Source organism: Periophthalmus magnuspinnatus, chromosome 16 (genome assembly GCF_009829125.3).
Source record: "Periophthalmus magnuspinnatus isolate fPerMag1 chromosome 16, fPerMag1.2.pri, whole genome shotgun sequence".
NCBI classification, from domain to species: Eukaryota; Metazoa; Chordata; class Actinopteri; order Gobiiformes; family Gobiidae; genus Periophthalmus; species Periophthalmus magnuspinnatus.
This window is the reverse complement of record NC_047141.1, coordinates 10,539,086-10,561,230: the sequence shown is the minus strand read 5'-3', so window position 1 is coordinate 10,561,230 and position 22,145 is coordinate 10,539,086. Positions and strand designations below refer to the sequence as shown.

General features: G+C 37.7%; 1 protein-coding gene across 1 annotated transcript; it reads right to left on the bottom strand.

Moving 5' to 3' along the window:
* Nucleotides 1-1,278: 1,278 nt before the first annotated feature.
* rhbg (Rh family B glycoprotein) lies at nucleotides 1,279-17,798 on the bottom strand. Its single transcript, XM_033981249.2, has 10 exons — nucleotides 17,514-17,798; nucleotides 11,330-11,516; nucleotides 10,859-11,009; nucleotides 10,505-10,652; nucleotides 9,350-9,516; nucleotides 6,991-7,128; nucleotides 5,742-5,875; nucleotides 3,591-3,712; nucleotides 3,428-3,501; nucleotides 1,279-2,250 (listed from the first exon to the last, which is right to left on the bottom strand). Exons 1-10 carry the CDS (start codon nucleotides 17,698-17,700, stop codon nucleotides 2,173-2,175), a joined length of 1,386 nt encoding a protein of 461 aa, XP_033837140.1. The 5' UTR covers nucleotides 17,701-17,798; the 3' UTR covers nucleotides 1,279-2,172.
* Between the last annotated feature and the right edge of the window lie 4,347 nt (nucleotides 17,799-22,145).

Genomic DNA, 22,145 nt, shown 5'->3' with positions numbered 1-22,145 from the left:
TGACGTGGTTCATCATGTCACTATTAAGTCGCACCACAAAAACTGCATGTTACAAGTGCATTTTCCATTTGAAGAAGAATGCACCATAAATGTTGCCTGGCAGATCCAGAATGATATCTCTGTGTACTTTTATACAGGTTGCGCATCTCGAGCTTGGTCAAACGTGATCGTGCAGTCAGGTTTGTTTTTTTCAGTGACATGTGAAACAAAGGAGCTCAGTTTTATTTTTATTTTTTTGTGACATTTTTTCCCCTTTATTTTTTCTGATATGGACAGACCAAGCTCGTCCCTGATTGGGTAATCCACCTGTCAATCACGCTCATCTGAAAATGGGGAGATTCACCAGTGACCAGACTCATGTCGTTGTAAAGTGCTAAAGAATAAATGCGGTTAAAAAGAAATAAAATGACTAAAAGCTCAGCTAAAGTTCTTTTTAATTGCTTCATTTTTTCATGCATTTTTTATACACTCATTAACTTAAACAAATGTGCCTCTTTACTCTGAGCGTTCTTGCATCTCCACAAACATGACTTTGACTTGGCCTGAAGAAGGGCCTGCTCTCGCTTGTTTCCATGGACATTTTGTTCATTTGGGTATAATCTTACACAGCCTGGCATATGGCATTAAACGTATATATATATCCATGAAGAATGTTCTGAAGTGTTTTTCAATAAACAGTTTTTTTGTGTGTTAATATTAAACATTCTGACTTTCTGTCGAGACTCCAGGTTTCAAGTTCACTGTGATTCAGAACACACACGTCTTCAACACTTTACGATGTGAGTCTGGTCACCGGTGAATCTCCTCGTTTTCAGATGGGCGTGATTGACAGGTGGATCAGCCAATCAGGAGTGGTCCGTCCATATCAGGAAAAAATATCATAAATCTGAAAAACATTATGGATTTCTGCAGAATCATTGAGCGACGCACTAAACTCTGATAATCTGAGATGAGATAAATTTGATTTTATTTGTAAATGATAGGAAACCAAGACCGTTTTACATGCATTACTGAAATAAACAAATCTGAATGGACAATCATGTTTGGACCAGACTGATATCCCTCTGTTTAAAATATAAGCAAGGCAAGGTCACAATACTGCTGAACAGACGTCATGAATGAGTTTAGTTTGGAATCGTCTCTTTGTTCAAGGGCAATCATTATCACACTAAATACATACATAACTAATTAACTTTTCCACCTTCGTCATCTGTACAAATGCTGATGACAACACTGTTTTAGTTTAGTGGGTTAAAATATAAAAAAAATAGCCAAGATGTGAATTGAATATTTTATTTTACTAAAAAACAACCAATACATTGAGCTTCAAGAAAATGCCAAAATAAATCAGCCGGGTATACATTCTTCAAACCTATAACTGAATATAACTGATAGAGTCCAATTTATACAAACAAACATTTATTTTTGTAAATTTTGAACTATAAAGGTGATCTAAGGCAAAGTCCTGGGCCTGAGGGTTAGTCTTTGGTTTAAAAAATATCTTTCTGTAACAGTGTAAGGCTCACAGAACAGGAAGCACCATTGCACCAGCATAACAGCGCTACACCCCCCTCTAGTGGCGAGGAGAAGAACAGCAGTAACATGTTTATTACCCATCAAAATATGTAAATATAAGTTTTTACACTAGTAGACAAAAATAGGGGAAATATCCTTAAAATTTCCTTAAAATGTAGAAAAATATTTGTTACTATTTTACTAGGTACAATCCAGACAAACAGCAACACTATTTAGGCTACATTTTACAGACGTTTTTGCTTTTTACAATAATAGAAAAAAAAAAAATCTAAGAAAAATGAATATGAATGAAACCTGATTCTGAAAGTTAATGTCGTTTGAATTTTTTTTTTTTTTTTTTTTTTTTTTTTTAACCTTTTCTTATAGTGACACAACCATCGTTTTGAGGCATTTGGTCATACTGCATGTTCACAGATGGAATGTTCCGACCTCGATGTGGGTACTCCCTCTCTTCCTCTCTCCTCATCTCCTTTCACCTCTGCTCCTCTTTTCTCCTTTCTCCTCCTTCCTCCTCTCTCCTCCTCCCTCCTTCTCCCTCCTCCTCTCTCCTCCTCTCTCCTCCTCCCTCCTCCTCTCTCCTCCTCTCTCCTCCTCCCTCCTCCTCTCTCCTCCTCCCTCCTCCTCTCTCCTCTCCTTCTACATGTTGAGTTTCTCTCCCTCCTCCGTCCTCACTGCGGTCAGCTGGTTATCGTGGTGGGACTCTTCTCCTGGCATCTGGAAAAACAAAACAAAATCCCATCGATGCATCATTTAGTACATTTTTATCAGAGGTGGAAAGAGTATTTAAAATATACAATGATGCACTGAATTACAAATATTCTTGTTAAAGTTGTAGGTCTACTTAAGTACACAAAGTACTAGTTACCTTTGAACTGATTCTTTAGCAGGATATTAGATCAGTATTTATTTATACATTAAACAGTTTAAAGCTGAATGCAAGCTCTTTGATTTTAAATGTAACAAATTATAATTACATAAATTTAAAAAATCTATAAAAAATACAATGATCCCAAAACATCGATTCCATTACCGTAATGTGAGTATTTGTCATTATACTTTGCACTCCTGATTTTTATTATGTTTTTACTGCATCTGTCAATTCTGGTCATTTTTTATTTCTTGCATAAAAATACAGATGTGAAAAGAACTTTTACGTTACATTTAAATCACTTTCTGCCTCACTTTTTTTTTCTTTTTTTCCGACCAGGTTTAAATACAACTTCATTTTGTTTTTCATATTAAAATTAATATATTTACTAGTGTGTAATAGGTGCATCTAAAAACACTTCTTCAGTAACATTGATCGATTTTATTTACTACAGCATAGTTTTGGTTTGTTTTTAGAATTTTAAATGTGGATGTATTTTTTAATCCAGTCAGTCTTTTGGCAATTGATGAATGCATATGATAAAAAAAAAAAAAAAAAGAAAAGAAAAGAAAAAACTCAAATCTCACAAATCCTCGTGAGGAAAAGTAACTGACGTCAAAATGTCTGACATCATTTCGCTGAAGCTGCTCAGACATAATTACAGCGACTGTGTCTGGTTTATTAATGCACGTGCGCCCTCTGGTGGTTTACAGAAAGAACAGTTTATGTGAGAAATACACTGGATTCACCCAGATATTTTTAAAAGATCCATTAAATATATATATGAACAATGATTATAGTTTTTATATTTTATGATATGAAATAGATTATGATATAAAAGGAAATATTTTAAGATAACATGTACTCATTTATTTAATACAAATCATGTCACAATCTCGGCTCATTCTTGTTGACTTGGAAGATTTGTGTCTTCACTTAAGCCTGAAGTTAAATCCTTTGTATTGTATTACTTTCAAATAGATTTTCCGTGTCAACTGAACTTAAATCAGAACATGTCCATACCTCCCAGTAGATGCTGTCCTCAAAGCAAATGGCATCAGAAGGAGATCCATAGATGGGTAACTTCAAAATGAAACCTGTGCAAATAAAATGTATGGGACAATTTATGAGGGAATAGCTTGACACGTGTTAAAATATAAAACATTAATAATAACAGTGAATGTACCGACGATGAGTCCTCCCAGCAGCGCAATGCCCAGGGTCACAGCCAGAGAGATGGCCTGACGCACCCCCTGAGCCGAGGCTGTGAATTCTCCACTGGCAATCTGCGGAAACACGTCCTCCATTCTGCACACACACACACACACACACACACACACACACACACACACACACACACACACACACACACCCCCACACACACCCCCCCCCCCCCCCCCCCCCCACACACACACACACACACACACACACACGTTGTCTGTATTGTGGAGGTTCATTCATGTTGCTCAGTGCATCATGTTGTGTGATTTTGATGAAAGTATCACCAAAGAAAAGACACGGAGCCACTTTATAATAACCACATTTTAAACAGCCTTAATAAAGTATGAACAAAGACATAAATCATAATGATCAAATTGTTTATTTAAAATGATTGTTGTTTAATTAAGAGATTATGAGTTAAGTTATTCATTAAGAAGTTACTAAGACTGAATCATTCTTCATAAATCATTTGTAAATTATGAAATAAGTCTTTCTTTAAAGGAAGGTTTTTAAAGTGTAGTTATAATAAAAGTGTTACAAAAACCTTTAACATGATCAACCAAGGGCTGAACCAGGACTAGAACTGGACCAAATTAAATCTGCACTTACACTCGGCCCAAACCAGGCCAGACCAGGACAAGTGTGAACACAGTGTCATTGGTTCGTCTTTGGTCAGTGAATACTCCCTGTACTCTTTACCTTATTTACTTTAGCAATAACCTGTGTCCAAACAGCGTCTGCAGGTCTGACCAAAGGCTGTTTATACCCACATGCTCTAGGTAAACCCGCCCGATCTGACACTCAGGTCAAGGACAGACCTGCTGCTATTTCACTATTGGAATGAACAATGTTATGAATAATGTTATGAATAATGTTATGAATACATGTTGTGATTGTCTGTAAACTTCACTGTAAATGGGACTAACAATGTCGGATTATTTCAGTTCCTCTTTAGGGTAAAATTCTGACCTCTCTACGTCTCAGGTATCACCAAATACATATACAGTGTCTGTGTGACTGAACTTTTAAAAAGATGTAAAAAAAAATAAAGAATACAAACTTTAAAGCGACAGTATGTAATGTTTTAGCCAAAAATAAAAGCATGTTTCATTTAGATTGTGTTTAATGGACTGAAGAACATGCTTCCTCACTGTGTTCTTGCATTTCCACAAACCTGACTCTTCTTTAGTCTGGAGGGGGGCCTCTTCCTGCTTGTTTGGATATAATCTCCCACAGTATAACATAAAATATATCTATCACTATGGAGAATGTTCCGCAGTATGGTTTTAACTTTTTTTTTCTCCATGGAATCAAGCAGGCAATGTGCCACCTCCAGAAAGTTACATACTGTACCTGTACCTTTCTGCTTGTGTATAAGTCTCTCCATGGCCTAGGTCCAAAGCACATCTCCCACATGTTAGTGCCATATGAACCATCTCACACTCTGAGGACTTCAGGGACCGGCCTCCTGCTGGTGCCCAGAGTCAGGACTAAACATGGGGAATCAGTGTTTCAGTTTTATGCAGCTAAAACTTGGAACAGTCTTCCTGAAGATGTGAGACAGGCCTCTACTTTGACAATGTTTAAATCCAGGCTCAAAACAGTTCTGTTTAGCTGCGCATACGACTGAAAGGGTTTTATTCTGCACTCTTCTCCTTTAATGGTAATTTTATGATGACAAAAGAAACATGGACTGATGGACTTTTATTAGACATAGTAAAGTGACAGGAAAGTATTTTGTAAAGTAATGGGAAAGTTCTTAAACTGAGCAAGTGTTTAAAGAGTGCGAGAGAGAGAATTTTTAAAGGGTGCAAACGAGTGGGTGAGAGAGTTGCAGATTGGGTGATTATGTTTTGATTTGTGTGATTTTAATGTCTTTCTTATTCTGTAAAGCACTTTGAATTACCTTGTGTACAAATTGTGCTGTACAAATAAACTTGCCTTGCCTTGCCTTAATGATAGTAGTAATGTGATTCCAGCACATCTCGTCGGTCAGTCTGGTTTAACAAAGACGCACACAAGTACTGGCCCAGATGAGGCCCAGAGGAGTAATCCAGCCTTCCCTCAGAACACACAAGTCTTTCTCTGATAGTAATCATTGCACTGGCCGTCTTACCCCTCTCCGTACACGTCCGTCGTTGCCACGGCAGCAGTCACCGCCCCCACAACAGCTCCCAGCACTCCGGGCATGCCGTGCAGGTTATGGACCCCACACGTGTCCTGGATCTTCAGCTTCGATTCCAAGACGGGCTACACAGTGCACACACAGGACAGGAGGAGGATTAGAAGGATTTGAGTGGGAAACACAGCACATTTTTATTTACAGACAACTGAAAATTGCACTTTTAGTTGCGATTACAATTACAAAAAAAGAATTATTGACTGAATTTGGTTTTGAATGAGAAACCTGATGCAAAGACCCTCAGTATAATCTTTGACCTCCACTGCAAATGAGAATGACATCTGTAATCATTTTTTGTTTTTGAGACGTTTGCTGGGCTATCTGACCTTATTCACTCTTTCAAATTTAAAGTCGCACAGTATTGATACTTTGCAGAGACATCACACTGGAGGGCTCTGATAGAAATGGCTGTTCATGGCTGACATTTCTCTGCGGTTATGGCGTCATCCAACTGTTACAGAGTTTGTCCTTCTTTAACATTACCGTTTCCTTGGTCACTCGTCTCACTGAAGCGCTCTGCTGCACTTCTCATTTTATCTCAGCCAGCTTGTCTCCAGGTCCTTCAGCGTGTCCTTCTTAACTCCTATTTAAACATCTTTGTGTGGAAGCACAGTCAGACTTGAATGGCAGATACTAACGTGCAGTGTTAAGTATATTCAAGTCACTGGGTCCTGGACTGACTGAAGGTAAATAAACGTCTCCTGGCTCGTTTTTACAACTCCAGGATTTGTTAGGACGACACTTATTTTCCCTCATAGCAATCACTGCACTGACAAGTCTATGGCACAATGTTCAGCAGTTACCATGGTGACACAATGCACACATTCGCAAACAGCCTGATGAGTTTTTAGATCTGAAAACTCAAGAATATATAGGCTACAAAATGAATTTAAACGACGCATCTTCAGAAAACTGTGATCAATACAAGCATTCATGGTCACGTTTAGGTGTTTAAGTGTGAATTTAAACAAAAAATAACTGAAAAACTGTTGGCTAATGTAATTTTGTGTGTGAGAAACTTATTAAACAGCACAAATCAGTTCACCTGCCCGCTCTTTCTGGTCAGATTGTGTTAAATTAGACAGAACAGTGCATCCAGTTAGCATCACACCCCCAGGGAATGTTGGCTGCATAAAGTATCAGTAAAACCATCACAATATGCTAAACTGGTGTCTAAACTTACAGTGAGGTACTTGTATCCCAGCACAGAGATGATGCCAGCGAAGAAGCCCACGATCATGGCGCCGACCGGAGTGAGCATCATCTCCCCCGCTGTGCCTGCGGCCACGCCCCCGGCCAGCGCCGCGTTCTGGATGTGCACCTGAGACGCACGAGCACAACAAACACTTTTACATTTACTTACAAACAGTGAGCTAAAAACTTTTAAAACATTTTGGTCAAAGCATTTATTTAATCCCAGTCACTTTTATTGCTGAAAAATACCACAAAAAGCGTGCATCCTTATCATATGCATGCTTGCCTCTCCACAGAGCTGATTTGCAACTTGAAGATGTCGTCTGTTTGTTAGCTGAAATGTTATGCAGTGTGGCTTTAACTGCTAATTGAGTTGTACTATTTTGAAGTAGTTGGGGTGGATTTTTGTTGACACGCTTTCCACTGCAAGTAGTTTGTTATTTACAAAAGTTTATGTCGAGACAATGTTTAAATCTCTTGTATTTTACCCTGAATGCAGAACTGTTTAAATTCTCATTCATCTTTTATACATAAAGTTCTTAATTATGGAAAATTGAAATAAACATAAAACATATTTTCACTACTAGTATCTTCACTGCTTGACTTTTACATGTATATTTTATGACCATATCTATCATCTAAAAGTCATATTTTGAAGTAACACCCTCAACTATATATGAGATTAGACTGAACACTGTGGGTGCTTTTAAATATAATTTAAAAAATAAATAAAAAAAACAACAAAACTTTTATAGTATTTTATTTTAAATGTGTTTTTGTTTTTTAAAATGTGGTGTTTATTTATTGTTTTATTGTTTCTGTGTATGAAGTATTAAGTTGTGAAACACTTTGTAACTAGTTTTTGAAAAGTGCTATAAAAATAAAGTTACTATTATTAGTTTTATTACATTTTTGTCCATGTAGACCACCTAAGGTACTACTTCTACATGCTCAGACCTGCCTCTCCAATCTAGTGAGGCCCGTGTCGTACCGGCCCAGACACGGGCTACTGCACCGATCCTGTCTCCTGATAAGACTGTAGTAGATGGTATGTGCACACTGACTCCATAAACATTATTCTGTTTTTAAAATGAAAAAGATATGCAGATGTCTTACAATGGAAATGTGAAATACAGCGATGAGTTCAAAAGTACATTGAACTGAGCGACAGTGAGGGGTGTGTCTCACTGATGACAGATGACAGGTCATTGAACTATTCACCCGAGGCAGTATGCAAAACCTTTTACTCCAAATGATTTATACCTAAGTATTGTTTACTTTATCTCTGAGGTGAACAGATGGTCAAAGCGAATGCCAACTTTAATTTTGTCGAAAGTTTTCGTAGCACTGATAGAAAACAATTCTATCCATCAAAAAGTGAGAAGAGCAAAGGCAGAGGAGGAAGGTAATGAGGTTGTTTAGTTAAATCAGTTTTACAGTGGATACGTTTACTTTTACTTCACTACATTTTTGAACCAGACTGAAAAGTAAAAAGCGCTTCTTAAATGATTTGAGGGGTTATTTTAACCATTTAGATTTTTCGTGGTAACACCCTGACTTATGTTTTCAAGTTCAAGTTTCAAGTTTATATATGCACATTCTTCTAAGCTAATAAAATATTTTATTTACTAAAATACATAAATAAAATAAAACAAAATACATTAGTTACAGAAATCAATAAAATATGATTTAAAAAAAAGTAAGAAGAAATGGAAAAGAACCACAAAACCTTAAAAAATAATATTAATGAAATAATATAGATGATTCACTTTGAATTATGACCAGTATTCAAATCTAGTTGTAACTCAAGTATGTCCAAAAACAGCTGAAATAGATATTTAATACTCATTCAGTTTTGGTCCTGGTTTAATCCTGGTTTAGACTCATTTTAGTCCTGGTTTAGACTCATTTTAGTCCTGGTTTAGACTCACTTTAGTCCTGGTTTAGACTCATTTTAGCCCTGCTTTAAACTTGCTTTAGCCCTGATTTATACTTATTTCAGACGTGGTTTAGACTTCCTCTAGACCTGGTTTAGACTCGTTTTAGCCCTGGTTTAAACTTCCTCTAGCCCTGATTTAGACTTGTTTTAGCCCTGGTTTAGACTTGTTTCAGATGTGGTTTAGACTTCCGCTAGCCCTGGTTTAGACTTGTTTTAGCCCTGGTTTAGACTTGTTTCAGATGTGGTTTAGACTTCTTTTAGCCCTGATTTAGACTTAGTTCTGTTGCAGTTGGAGTTTAGTCCCATGATGGTTAATTTGTCAGTATAGAAATATGATTGCAGTCCTAGTCTTTGTTTCTATACTGATGCTCTTTGGTTTAAAATACACAGAAGTTGCACGTGTTTGTACCATGTCGAGTTTTCCATCGTGGGCGGTCAGAGCGGACAGGGCGTAGCTGGACAGGGTACACGCGGCCAGGGAGTAGTAGGTGTTGAGAGCCGTGCGGTGCTGGTCGTCTCCGTGAGCCGTGATGGCAGAGTTAAAGCTGGGCCAGAACATCCACAGGTAGATGGTTCCTGCACACACAGGTCAAACTTCAGCTTATTAAGGTTTAGCAAGCTATTATTTGAGTAAAAAGGTTATAAATGCAGTGTTCAGACATTTTTAAGGACACATATGATACATTCTTGTGGATTTAATTCCGATTTAAACGTGCTTTTGGTCACTTTGATTAGTATTTCACATTTTTTAGCTTAAAATATGATAATATTAAATGCCTGTATTTGGAAAACACTTTATAAACACCTCCATTTCCACTGAGGCATTTAGGCGTATAAACTCCCTCTGCGGTCATGAATGAACAACGAGAAAATAAACAAATGAAGCCCTTATCCCCTATAAATGCTATGTTAATAGAGCCATGCGATTGTTGTGGACACAATTTGGCTGCACACTGTGTCTGGTGATTACATATGGGCTTAAAAACTGTGCAGGAGAAGTCAAAAGTTTTACCTGTGACGCAACTATATGGGCAAAATGTGAATGGAGTGCTCAGAGAAGATGACTTTGGATTAATGGACTAATGAAACAAGTGTGACTGAAGTAAAATTCAACTCCAAGTATACAACATGTTTAAAAGCTAAAAAAAAAAGTTAATTTTGCATAATATATATAAGCTTATGTATGTATATATCTTTTATGTGAAAAATATGGGATTCTTGTATTATTTTACCATCTTATGTTTCAACAATCACAATACTTGTCAGAAAAATAGCAATTTTTTTTCCTAAAACTGTGCAATCCTAATATAAAATAATTTTAAAAGTGTGAAAGTGTGATATAATTAATTCACAGCACTGCTAATGGCAACATGACTTTAACAGCTACATCATTCAAAGAGATGGCAGTGAAACTAACAAACGTTTTTTTTCTTTTTTTTTAAATCAGCGAAGAAGAACACAATCCAAACTTAAACATGAATCAAAATAAATACATATAAATACCCTAGCTATGTTTTAGAGCTACTAAAAATATGATTAAAATATAAAAATCTAAATATCTGACCAATCATAGCGAAGAGGTCGGAGTGGTAGACGGAGCAGTTCTTGTGCTTGCTCTTTTCCAGATTTGGTCTGTACAGCACTCGGGTCACCATCAGGCCGAAGTATGCTCCGAATGTGTGGATGGTCATGGAGCCGCCTGCATCCTTGGCCTGACGAAGATGTAAAGAGTTAGAAGAGACAGCGCATCACAGTTAGCTTAGTTACACAGTACAATCACTATGTTTACTTGTACTTCAGGAAAACTGGATAAGTGGTGAAATAAACCAATTTTACAAAATGCAGGTAAACTCAGGAACTATAGTTAAGATCTTGTGGTTCAAATCTGAAAGATCCTAATAACAGATCTGTGCCTTACCCCCAGAGCAGTGAGCAGGATGAACTCATTGACAGCGAAGAGAGTGACCTCAAACACGGCCATGACCAGCAGCTGCACTGGGCTGGTCTTACCCAGGACTGCCCCAAAGGAGATGAGCACCGAGCCCGTGCAGAAGTCTGCGTTGATCATACTAGGACAAGAGAGGAGGTACAGCTCAGTATATAGGCTAGACAGAAAGAGTATTTAACAGGCACCCAGTAGATTTAATGTATGATTGGAAATCTTTGGAAACAGACTAGTGTGTATTTATGTTTTACAGCTATTAGAATATTATAAAAGCACATTTACCAAACAATCACAGTGTTTCAAAATTAAAACTGCTCAATAACTAATGTGTAAATACAGATTCCTGGATATATAATAAAAAAACTTTATATAGAACTGGCTCAGATGTAGCTTCTCAGTGAACTGTATTTAGTTATTGCTGTTATATAAAAGAATGTGCAGTACCTCTCCACTCCGATGTGGATCTTGCCTCCGTGCATGCCGTGGAAGAAGCCCTGCATGAGTGTGGCCCACTGCAGAGAGAAGGCTGCGATCAGGAAGTTAAAGCCCACACTGCTGAAGCCGTACCTCTGCAGGAACGTCATAAGGAACCCGAAGCCAATGAAGATCATCACGTGCACGTCCTGGAAACCTGCACAATGACAGAGATGTTCACTACAAACACAAATGGCAATAAAATCACATCTACAAATCTACTTGTACAATGGAGAGATAAGAAAAATGCCTGTTACTACTACAGCTACTATGACCTCCAAGTAATGACACCCCAAACCACCTCGCCACTCCACCAGTAAACATCTCAAGATTTCAAAGACACAACAATACAACACGTTACTTGTGTTTGACCCATAGACTGTTTAAAGAAGTGGACTAAGTGAGTGTGACGTCATCCATAGCGTTCAGCTCCAGTCAAATGAGGCTCATCAAGCAGTTATAGGAGCGAATCTGGAGTCAAGTTCCATGTTTGGAATTCCGACCGCGAGTATCATAGCAACCAAAGAGCCAATCAGGAAGCTGTTGAAGGTAACGCCCCTTCCCCCCCGCATCGCTGGTTTAGCCGGGAGAGAGCGCATAGAAATGCTGTCAATCAAACCTGTTACTAATGCTAACGGGAGCAACCTCGGGGAAAGAAGGCGCCTGATTTGTCTGTAACTAAAGTTCATGTCTTGATTTTCAGACACAATAGTGAAATAAAAATACCAGGATCAAGTAGAGCCGGTTAATAGCGCGCCCACGCTCAGTTCATATTTGGAACATGATGGCTAATATGTTAGCTATGTCCATTTACATATGCAGTCTATGGTTTGACCAGAGCAGATCGATAAAAACTGTTGGCCAAAATCATAAGTGTCTTAGTAACAGCCGCACTGTACTATAAAATGGAAAGAATGGTCAGTTTGGTCTGTAAGAACAGACCAAACTACATAGTGTGGAATCTTCTGATCTGATCTGATAACTGTGTTTGGTCGACTGGGGCTTAAAGTCTGAGGTGACACAATTTCATCCTAATCCACACAGATATAAACAATCATGACACGAGCTTTTGTGATAACATCAGTTAATATTCTGTTGCCTTAAGATTACAGTGATACTTTAGCTTGAATGAAACTATATTCACTCATTTAATACAAGTTATAGATGAACTGCCTTTTTACCATTTTTTATTCAATTATATTTTTTTAAATTAAAAACTAAATGTTTTTGTTCATTTCATGAACAAAAATAGTGCCATTTCACACCAGAAATAGTCAGATTCCTTCCTCTAAAGTCTGAACTCTACTCCAGACCACATGCTCGTCCTGACGGAGGATTGACTGCAGACCTCTCCATTCAAAAAGAAACAAGCTGAACATTGACCATTAGAAATGACTGGATCCTGATTCAGTTCAAATTCAATTAATGGCACAGCCCTAATTATGATTTTTATTTGTTTATTTGGTTGGGTTAGAGATGCTCCTTAATTAAGTAGTTCCTTAGTAAGTCTGATGCATTACTTAAAGAAAATATATGTAACATATGTAATTATCTGATTTTGATTTTAAATTCCACCTGTGTTCAAATCAAATACAGCTTTTACTGATAACAATGCTAATGCTGATGTACACTTAATTACAAAAATAGTAGACATGGTCACCAAGACGATGATCCAATCAGAAAGCAGAATGATCCTCATATGAATCTCTCACATCAGATGAGTTTCAGTGCTAGAATCCAGATGGTTTAAACCTAAATGGACTTTCTCTGATATGAACTGTCACTATCTAAACCCCAGCATCTGCAGCCAATCACGAATCAGTGCTCGTGCAGCCTCTGCAGCTCAGTGAGTGAATTGTGGAGCTTTTACATGAGTCATCTCTTGTTCATACATTAAGAAATACCTGTATGTGTGTCCTACTCTTTCTGCTGGGGTAGGGGCACTGATAACCATCCATGCAGGTACATGTGAAGTTGTGATTGCAATACCTTTAAAAAAAACAGTAAGAGTGCAGACTTCTTACAGTTCCTTTATCCCTTTTCATGTTAAAAACCAAACAATTTCATAACTCCAACAGGACATGTCATGAGACGGTCACATGATATTATCAGCTGACACATGCAGACACACATAGTCTTATCTCACAGCCCATACACACTGGATGTGTAGAGAACAGTAGGTTGTATGTGAGCAGGTGTGTGCTGTGTTTAGCTCACACACTGCACAGGTATGCATCAGGATGTGCTCTGTGTAAATATAACAGCATCTCGTGACAGTAAAGCAGCAGGCTAAACATTATCTGCACTATTAAATCTAACGGACCTTTGAGTCGTGCTTTTTTAACCTTGTCGTAGGACTTCAGCTGATTGCCTTGTCTTATGGAGTGTGAAAAAATTATGCTTTAATAAAGTATTTTGGGGTTGTTGAAATTTTTTATTTTTTTTACTTTTTACTGTGGCTGTACCGCTCTGTAAAATGAGTTTTATGCCAGTGCACATAAAATATATAAGCAGCTCATGAGATAGAAATGAGACTGCAGTGTGCTGTCTGCATTAAGTATGAAACATTTTATCCTCTGAGAATCAGGAAGCGCACTGTCAGCATGCAAGTTGTTGTTAATATTACCATGACGGCCCTAGCCTCTGATAGTTGTGAAAAGTGCTTATAGTGATTGATTGCAGGGAATAATTGGGAGGCTCAGACTGCATTCATGTTTTTAACGCAGGTACAGTATGTTCGAGACGTGAGTGGTTGAGGCTCACACACCCATTTCCACATGAGAAAGATGATGAGATAAGGAGCCAAATATAATTAGTTAATGATATGATTATGAAGTTCATATTTTATTAAAATTGCTTATTCGGTTGACAGTTCTAATTGGCCACTGTGGAGCTGATGGTGTCTGTGAAATGTACATCGACCCATTTAAACACATTTATATAATGTATGAATTCACTTTAATCATTTTAATTTCAAGGTTTCATTTAATTTTGTTTGTGTATTTATTTATTTTTTTAAGCCTATTACGCAACATGTTTTTAATTCAGGGATTGTTGTGAAAGTTGAAACTGTGGGTAAGGATAAAAAGTCAGATGCCCTTCCAGACAAAACCTTTTATACAACCATGAGGTTTGTACATGTCATACAGCAAAATGTGGCTATAACTTGTAACGCTGAACCTGCAAACAATATTAAGAATATTTAATTAAGTATAATCAGGCAGACTTAAAAATATATGCATAAAAATATATGATACGCTGACTTTATTTTACAGGTGAAAGTTGCGGCGTCATCTTTGCTTTGTCCCTCTCCTTATTTAAACGCACTCTTTCTATTGACAAAATGGAAAGTCTTGCAGTGAACCTAACGAGTGGTTTTCTTTGAATTTCAACGATGGTAAAGGAACTGGCCGGTCCACATTCTGAAAAGCACCTGCACGCTGCCCTCTGGCAACAACAGTACTGCAAAGTCACAGATGACAAATGAAATAATCCACAATCTTGGGCTTGTTTGGACCAGATTTAGATGGGCAAAGGAATTTAGTGGGAATTAAAGTAACAGGTGCACTGTGTAGCTTTTCTGCGTGTTGTCTTCACAGAGATGTTGCTTGAAATGTTCCACATTATGGCACTGAGCTTATGCTGCTACCACAAGCCAAGTTACAGGTCAGATCTATGCAAAGGTCACCCCACTTTTGCGCAGACCCCACTTTAGCAATGAACTGTCATTGAAAAAATGCAAGATACATCAGTTCATTGTCATACTGTGGAACATTCCTGTCAAAGCAATAACATCTCCATGACAACAACAAGCATGTGACAAACCCTCCACAGAAAAGTTACATCATGCACCTTTAATAAGTAATACAATTTCAATTAGCAGTGCATTTTAGTGATGTTATTTTGGTTTGTTTAGGACACTAAGGCCTGGTTTTCTTGTCTTCTAATAAAAGACTGTTTAGAAAAGCTGCAGCCATGTTTTCCATACAAAGTGAATGAAGCATTTCCCCAGATTGTTCATGGGTGGAGGGGGTTCACACGAATGCAAAGATTATGTAAGCTAATGAGAGCAGACTGGACAAGATAAAAGAGCCAGGAGCACATTAGAGCATTTACGATGGCATGGGGTATGCTAATTGTCCCATGCTGGGCTAATCATCCTAGCATTTTACTATTTCATGGCATTTCTACTTGACTTTTGTATTATAAGGGTTATGTCTATTTTTATTTTTTGGTTCTGTAAAAATAACATATAAAGAAGACGTAATGTGCTTGTGTCTGTTTTATAGTTATAATCTATGACACGCGTGGATCATTATGTTATAATTTAAATCACAATATTCATCTAAAACGACTCAATAAAAGAAATAAAAAAGCCGGCACATCTGATGGAATAGCTGCACAACACGCTATCCATCCAGTAGTTTTTCACTGGACCAAAATGACTACACAACACTGCCAAATCCTACACGTATCACTGATTAAGAAAATAAAATTGGAGAATGAAGTGAGTACAGAGCAGTGGCCATATGTCGGAGGAGGTGAACACAGGAGTTGATCGGCAATATGGCGTCTTGAAAATAAGATTAAAGATTGCACAAACATGCGCATATCACTCCAAATACAACTTCGGATGAGCAAATAGCGAGGAAAAACAACTATAACATGGCTAAAAACTCTGAAAAATCCATTGTGAATAATAGGTGAGCTTTAAAGACTTTTCTGGGGGATTCTGCCATCTGCTTGTGCCCATGGAGATGCAAAGTTCCACAATTTGACATTAAACTATCTTGCATTATTCAAGTTATGGATAAAACGTCCAAACAAGCCCATATTATCGCCATGGTGACCAAAGCAGATGGCAAATCATTAACCAGTAGCAATAACATTCTTGGTTTCTGTATCATTCGGTGAGTGTTTTAAATTTTGCAGTGTTTAGTATCAGAGGTTAAAATACATATAGTGGTAACTTAAACAGCACCAAAAATATAGATCTGGTCCCATATTTCTACTGTATTGTAACAGCATTCACAATTGTGCTGGTTTGAACCCAGTTTGGTCCAGATGTAGACTTGGTTTGGTCCTGTTCTAGTCCAGGTATAGTTCAACATTTAGTCTCAGTTTAGTCCCAATTTTGATGTGGTCTATGTGCAAACTGTGACCACACCCAAATACAGCAGGCAGCTTAGTTTGACCTCTGACTTCATGCAGTTGGCGTATGATTGAGCATGTCCTTGGCCTGTGATGCAGTTGAAAACTCTGTAATACCTTTTTACGAGATCCCAAGAATATGTTACAGCAGCACACTAAAATATCAAACAAAAGTAAATACTGTAACAGAGGAACGATGTTTACACAAGCCTACAGGGGATTCTGCAGAACTGTTGTCGAGTGTTGACAGTTGCTGAAATACTCCCCGGGGTAATAATAGTTGGCTCAATCACTGTTTAATTACTACTCTTTACTAATGGATGCACTATTTAACCTTATGTGACATTAAACTAACTATGACAAATGTTTTTTTATTGCTGAACTATGTTAAATACAGAAAACATGCTTGGTCTGGTGTCTCGATGGAGCTAGACAAGTTTAATGGTAATGGTAATACTATGGAATATTACACAAAGCAATGCTAACATCTCCATGGAAACAAGCAGGTGGAGGATCCTGAAAAACTGTACACAAGCGTAACACTAACTTCACTATACTGCCCTTTAAGACACCACTTTACAATAACTACACCTTAATAACACATGAACAAAGACTTAATTTATAATGAACAAACAGTTTATTAAGAATGATTCAGGCTTAGTAACTAGTAAATGAACAAACTAACTCCTAACCCACTTTACTACACTATAATAGAAGGTACCACTCTGTAATAACTACACCTTGATTAGCTTCACTAAAACAAGAACAAATAATTGCACAATAAAGAACAAATTGTTTATTAAGAGTGATTCAGGTTTGGTAATGACTTAATTATGGGTTGTGTTTAGGAGTTAGGACATACATTATCATTAAGACCAATTAAGGTGTAGGTATTACAAAATGATACCCATTTATGTATAACTGTATTATTTGTATTGCTATTTCTGGAGTAAAAGTTCCATCACTTGTTGACACTTGTTGACAGAAGCTGACAGACACTCACTGGGGTAGCGGTAGTAGAAATCATTGTGTCCGTTGTTGGATCCGTTGTGCAGATGCTCGTGCCACTCTTTAGCGTCTGTCTCGTGGTCGTACTGCACCAGGGTCCCGAACAGGATCATGAGGATGATCTCCAGAATCAGGCAGGTGGAGGGCAGCTTTAGCCTCAGGTTGGTGGCCGCGTCCGTCATGGTGCAGTCTGGGCAAGAGATGTAGTTTGTAAAGATCCCGGAGGTAAAACACACAGAGAGCAGTGTGCGGTGAGAGAGGACACGGGACAGGGACAGGAGCAGCGTGCACACTCACAGCTGAAAGGTTTTGTTCTGCAGAGACAGGACACTCCCATTTGACCTGCCCCCTCCAGAAAGACCAAAGACAGGCAGGAGGAGTGCACCAGGTGGAGGAGTGCACACTTGTCTACACAATTACAATTTTGTGACCTTTTTGTGAACCTAAGTATCCTTTAGTATAATGGGGCATTTTTGGCACGAGTGGTTGGATACCTGGCTTTTTGGGTTTTTTTAGCTCAGTTTTTAACATTTAACAAGAGTTTTTAACCAACTAAGAAGTGCGGCATGTGGAGTTCAAAGGACAGAAGTTAGGGACTATTGTCTTGTGTAAAATTAGGTGTTTGTTTGTTCTTGAATGCACAGAGATACTATTGCAATAAGCTAGCTATGGACCTGTGAAATGCTGCAGACTTTTTACACCAAATATGGCAGAAGACATTCCAGAGGAAACACTTTGAGGGAATGTCCCGTCTCATCACAAACCGAAACAACAGAGCGAAGTGAGAGTGAGGCTTAGAAGAGAGCTTTCCTGTCACGTGTCCAGATTGCACCTGGCTCCACGTGGAGGCTGACTGTGATGCTCCATTACAGAGAGGAGAGGTTCTTTTGTCCTGATGGTTGTTACTCTCCTCAAACTGCTCTGACACTGGATCTGCTGACCCCACCCCTGACCAGTCCTCCTGATAAACTGCACTGAGACCTTTGACTGAGACACAAAGAAATGGAAATGAACTTGAATTTCCCTCTGGATCAATAAAATCTACTACACTCTGTTATCAACATAGTACTATTATTTACTCTACTTTGTACCATTGGTGTAGGGCTGGATTATATGATGTGATATTGATTATTCACTTTCAATAAAGGCGTTGTACCAGATTTCGGCTGTCTTAAACACGTGAAAGACAGAACTAGTTTATATTCAATTAAACAAAGCATTTAATTTAAGTTCAAATGGAAGATAGAAGTGGGTCCTAATACGTTTTCTTCTTCCCACTCCTTTTTGAGCTTATCGGATCAAATCTGTGAGGTGTGCTTTGGGTGTGTCTGATGCGTGTGCTCGAAATGAATTAATAAAAAGAAAAATCTAAAATTATTCCTCACTCATTATTTCCAAGCATCCAATTTATTCACAAGTTTATATGCACTTAACGATGTCAACGACACACTTCCTGATTATCAGACACTAAAATGCTTAATAATTAGATAAAGGCATCGGTAAACATCAGTCTTTTTTTTTTTTTTAAAGCTGCTTATGCAATATATCTGTACTGGGGCAAGACAAATTTTGCTCTAATATGCAAAAAATGTGCTCCAAGTTAACTCATTTTTACAGGCAGTTCACAATGTTGTTTCATGTCCTGAGAAGAATAAAAACACTTCAGAAAAAAATCTTGACCAAGGCTTTCATAATTCATGCATCAGAGGGTTAAATTCTTAAATGTAAACAGCTCCATTTGGTTAGCTTTTGTTAGCTGCTTTATTTGCTGTGTGTGTTTGAACTTGTAAAGTGTTAGCTTCTTTTCCTCTAGGAGCTGAATGTTAGCTTAAAGCTTTGGGCTGCCTCTGCTCCAGTCCTCCAGCTTTTAGACGAGGGTCAAGGGTCACGGGGATGTCAAGGAACAAGCTGAAAGAAATAAAGGGAAGACATCTTAGGCAGGGTGGATAATGGTAAATAATAATACAAATTTAGCTTCGTAGGGAGGTTGCAGTTCTTACCTCACATTGTTTTTCTCTGTATCCATCTGTAGTGTAGGGAAGAATACTTTGAAAATGTATTTAGTGACAGAATGCTGAATGCCTGCGTTAAAATGTATTTTGTAACATATTCTGTTAAATGATCCAATCACAGTGTTTCTAAATACTTTGAACACTTTCACATTGAGTTGCATTACAGTGGATTAAAAAAGATGTATGTTTGTTGCACTGTTTGTAATGCATTTATCCATCACTAAATAGCGAAATAAAAATCACACAAATCCACTACATGTAGTTTGAAGCCTAAATTGCGTGAAGTACTGGAAGTAGGTGTGTTAGTTTCAGTGTAGTTAGCTTCTCCCTTCAGGCAGATATAAGGGAGTGTCCACCAGTGATCTGACCAGAACTGAAGAAGCGTCTTGGATGAGCAGCGAAACGTCACTCAAGCAACTTTTTGTCCAGTTGACAGAATTGAATTTTTCTTTTACTATGAAGTACTAGAAAGTGTTCCTCTGATTTTGGGAAAGTAACTGTATTCTGAAATTTCCCCATGCAGTAAAGTAACATAATGCACCTTTGAAATTCCTTATCTGTTTGAATACACAATACTGAAGTAGCCCTGAGTATGCAACTTTACACTAGTTTTACAAATGTATACAGAATTCTTGCAATATTTAATAAATCAGTTCAATTTATTTTCGTAAAGCCCAAAATCACAGCAGCAGTTCCCTCTGAGGGCTGAACATGATGAATGATTTAACCAAAAGAAAGTTAGAAAATCAACAATGAAACAGTCAAGCAAATCAATCAACAGAAAACAAGCAAATGGAGAACTGTCCTGGAGCATCCCCGACATAATCCATGATCGGATTATGGGGCATTAAAACATAATTTTATCAAACTGCAGAAATTAAAATAATTAAAATAAACTGTGTGAATTACCTGCACTTGTCCTTAGATGCCCTTAGTTTTATAATATGACTCATGTTCCAACAATAACACGACGCTTTCCAACAATGTGCTCATCTGTTTCTACGAAGGACATCCATCTGCAGCCAAACTAAAGAGGATGTGGGACATGTTTAGTTTCCAACCATTGTAGCAGTTATTCTAAAATAACTTCAACATCTCCAACTGCAGTCTTAACCTTGCGACCCAGAAATTAACCTAAAATGCTTATTATTCAGTGTGTACAATACAGTGGAAGACATTTTCATTTTGTTTACATGATCTCCTTTATTCATGGGTTTTGAGCTATGGCAACCGCCCTCCGTTGTCATAGCAATTAAGCAATTCAAATGAAAATATTATATCTTCTGAATGGGGAAAGGTCCTCACGACGTCCTTCAAATCAGGAAGGAACTGTTAGTTTGAAACCCATGTACAATATATCCATAAATGGTTTGGCTAATAGTATTTTGTGTATAACTACTGTCCAATAATGTCTTTATAATACTCATAATCCACTTCTATCTGTTTTTACCTCTTTTTTATTTCTTCTTAGCCTGGAATGTTGTAAATTGGCCTGGTGCTGCTACCTGCTTGTTTTTATGTTTCAAGTTTTAAGTTTAATGCCATACTGTGGAACGTTACAGGGTAAGTACTAAGATTTCCATGGAGACAAGCAGGTAGTGTAACCTCTCCTAGAAAAAAATACACACTGCACCTTTAACTGATTATATAATTATACTTCGATCAAAAACGGGAAGATTTTTTTTTTCTACGTAAGACAATGAGAAAAGCATTAAAGTTATAGGTGACAGGTCTGTGGAGAGGCAAGCCCGTTCACAGTAAGAATGCACATTTTTCCAAGGTGTTTTTGAACAATATCAACACATCTATTTGAACTGATTTCTTGAAATACACGTTTGGAAAATTAGAGGTAAAGCAATAACATCTCCATGGAGACAAGCAGGTAGTGTAACCTCTCCCAGAAAAAATACACACTGCACCTTTAACTGATTATATAATTATACTTCGATCAAAAACTATGTGAAGTTTTTTTTTTTGGTTCATTCTGCGTAAGACAATGACAAAGCATTAAAGTTATAGGTGACAGGTCTGTGGAGAGGCAAGCCCGTTCACAGTAAGAATGCATGTTTTTCCAAGGTATTTTTGAACAATATCAACACATCTATTTGAACTGATTTGCTGAAGTTTAAGTTTGGAAAATTACAGGTAAAGCAATAACATCTCCATGGCGACATTCCATCTGAAAAGTTACACCGTGCACTTTTAAATTCAAGGATTAGACACTCAACTTTTCAGATAAAAAGTTGCATAGCTCATTTGTTTTACCCGCTGAAAGCACAGGACACAATGCTCACAACATTCACAGGAAGAGACACGCTTTACAATGATATGAACGCTTCTCTGTACAGTAGTTTTGGAGGCAGGTGTGGCCTGAGATAAGACATCTCTCAGCACACTATCACCCCCCTCCATCTTTAAACGGCTTTTTCACAATTGTTGGAGAATGCAGTTATGATTTGGGGAATGTGAACTATGGCCACGAGAGACAGGCATCAAAGGAGTCAGTGGGGCATACTGTGTGTTGTAACTAATGTGGCATGTGGTCAACAGCTTTTTGACGATATCTTTCAAAATATGTTGGTTTTGTAAAAGATAGGTTTGCAGATTGGAACAGT

Coding starts and splice junctions, on each gene's coding strand:
- rhbg (XM_033981249.2), bottom strand. CDS start 17,700: ATGACGGACGCGGCCACCAACCTGAGGCTAAAGCTGCCCTCCACCTGC. Junction 7,129..9,349: donor ACGATGGAAAACTCGACATG/GTACAAACACGT, acceptor CGTGCGTCTCAG/GTGCACATCCAGAACGCGGC. Junction 3,713..5,741: donor ACGGACGTGTACGGAGAGGG/GTAAGACGGCCA, acceptor GTGTGTGTGCAG/AATGGAGGACGTGTTTCCGC.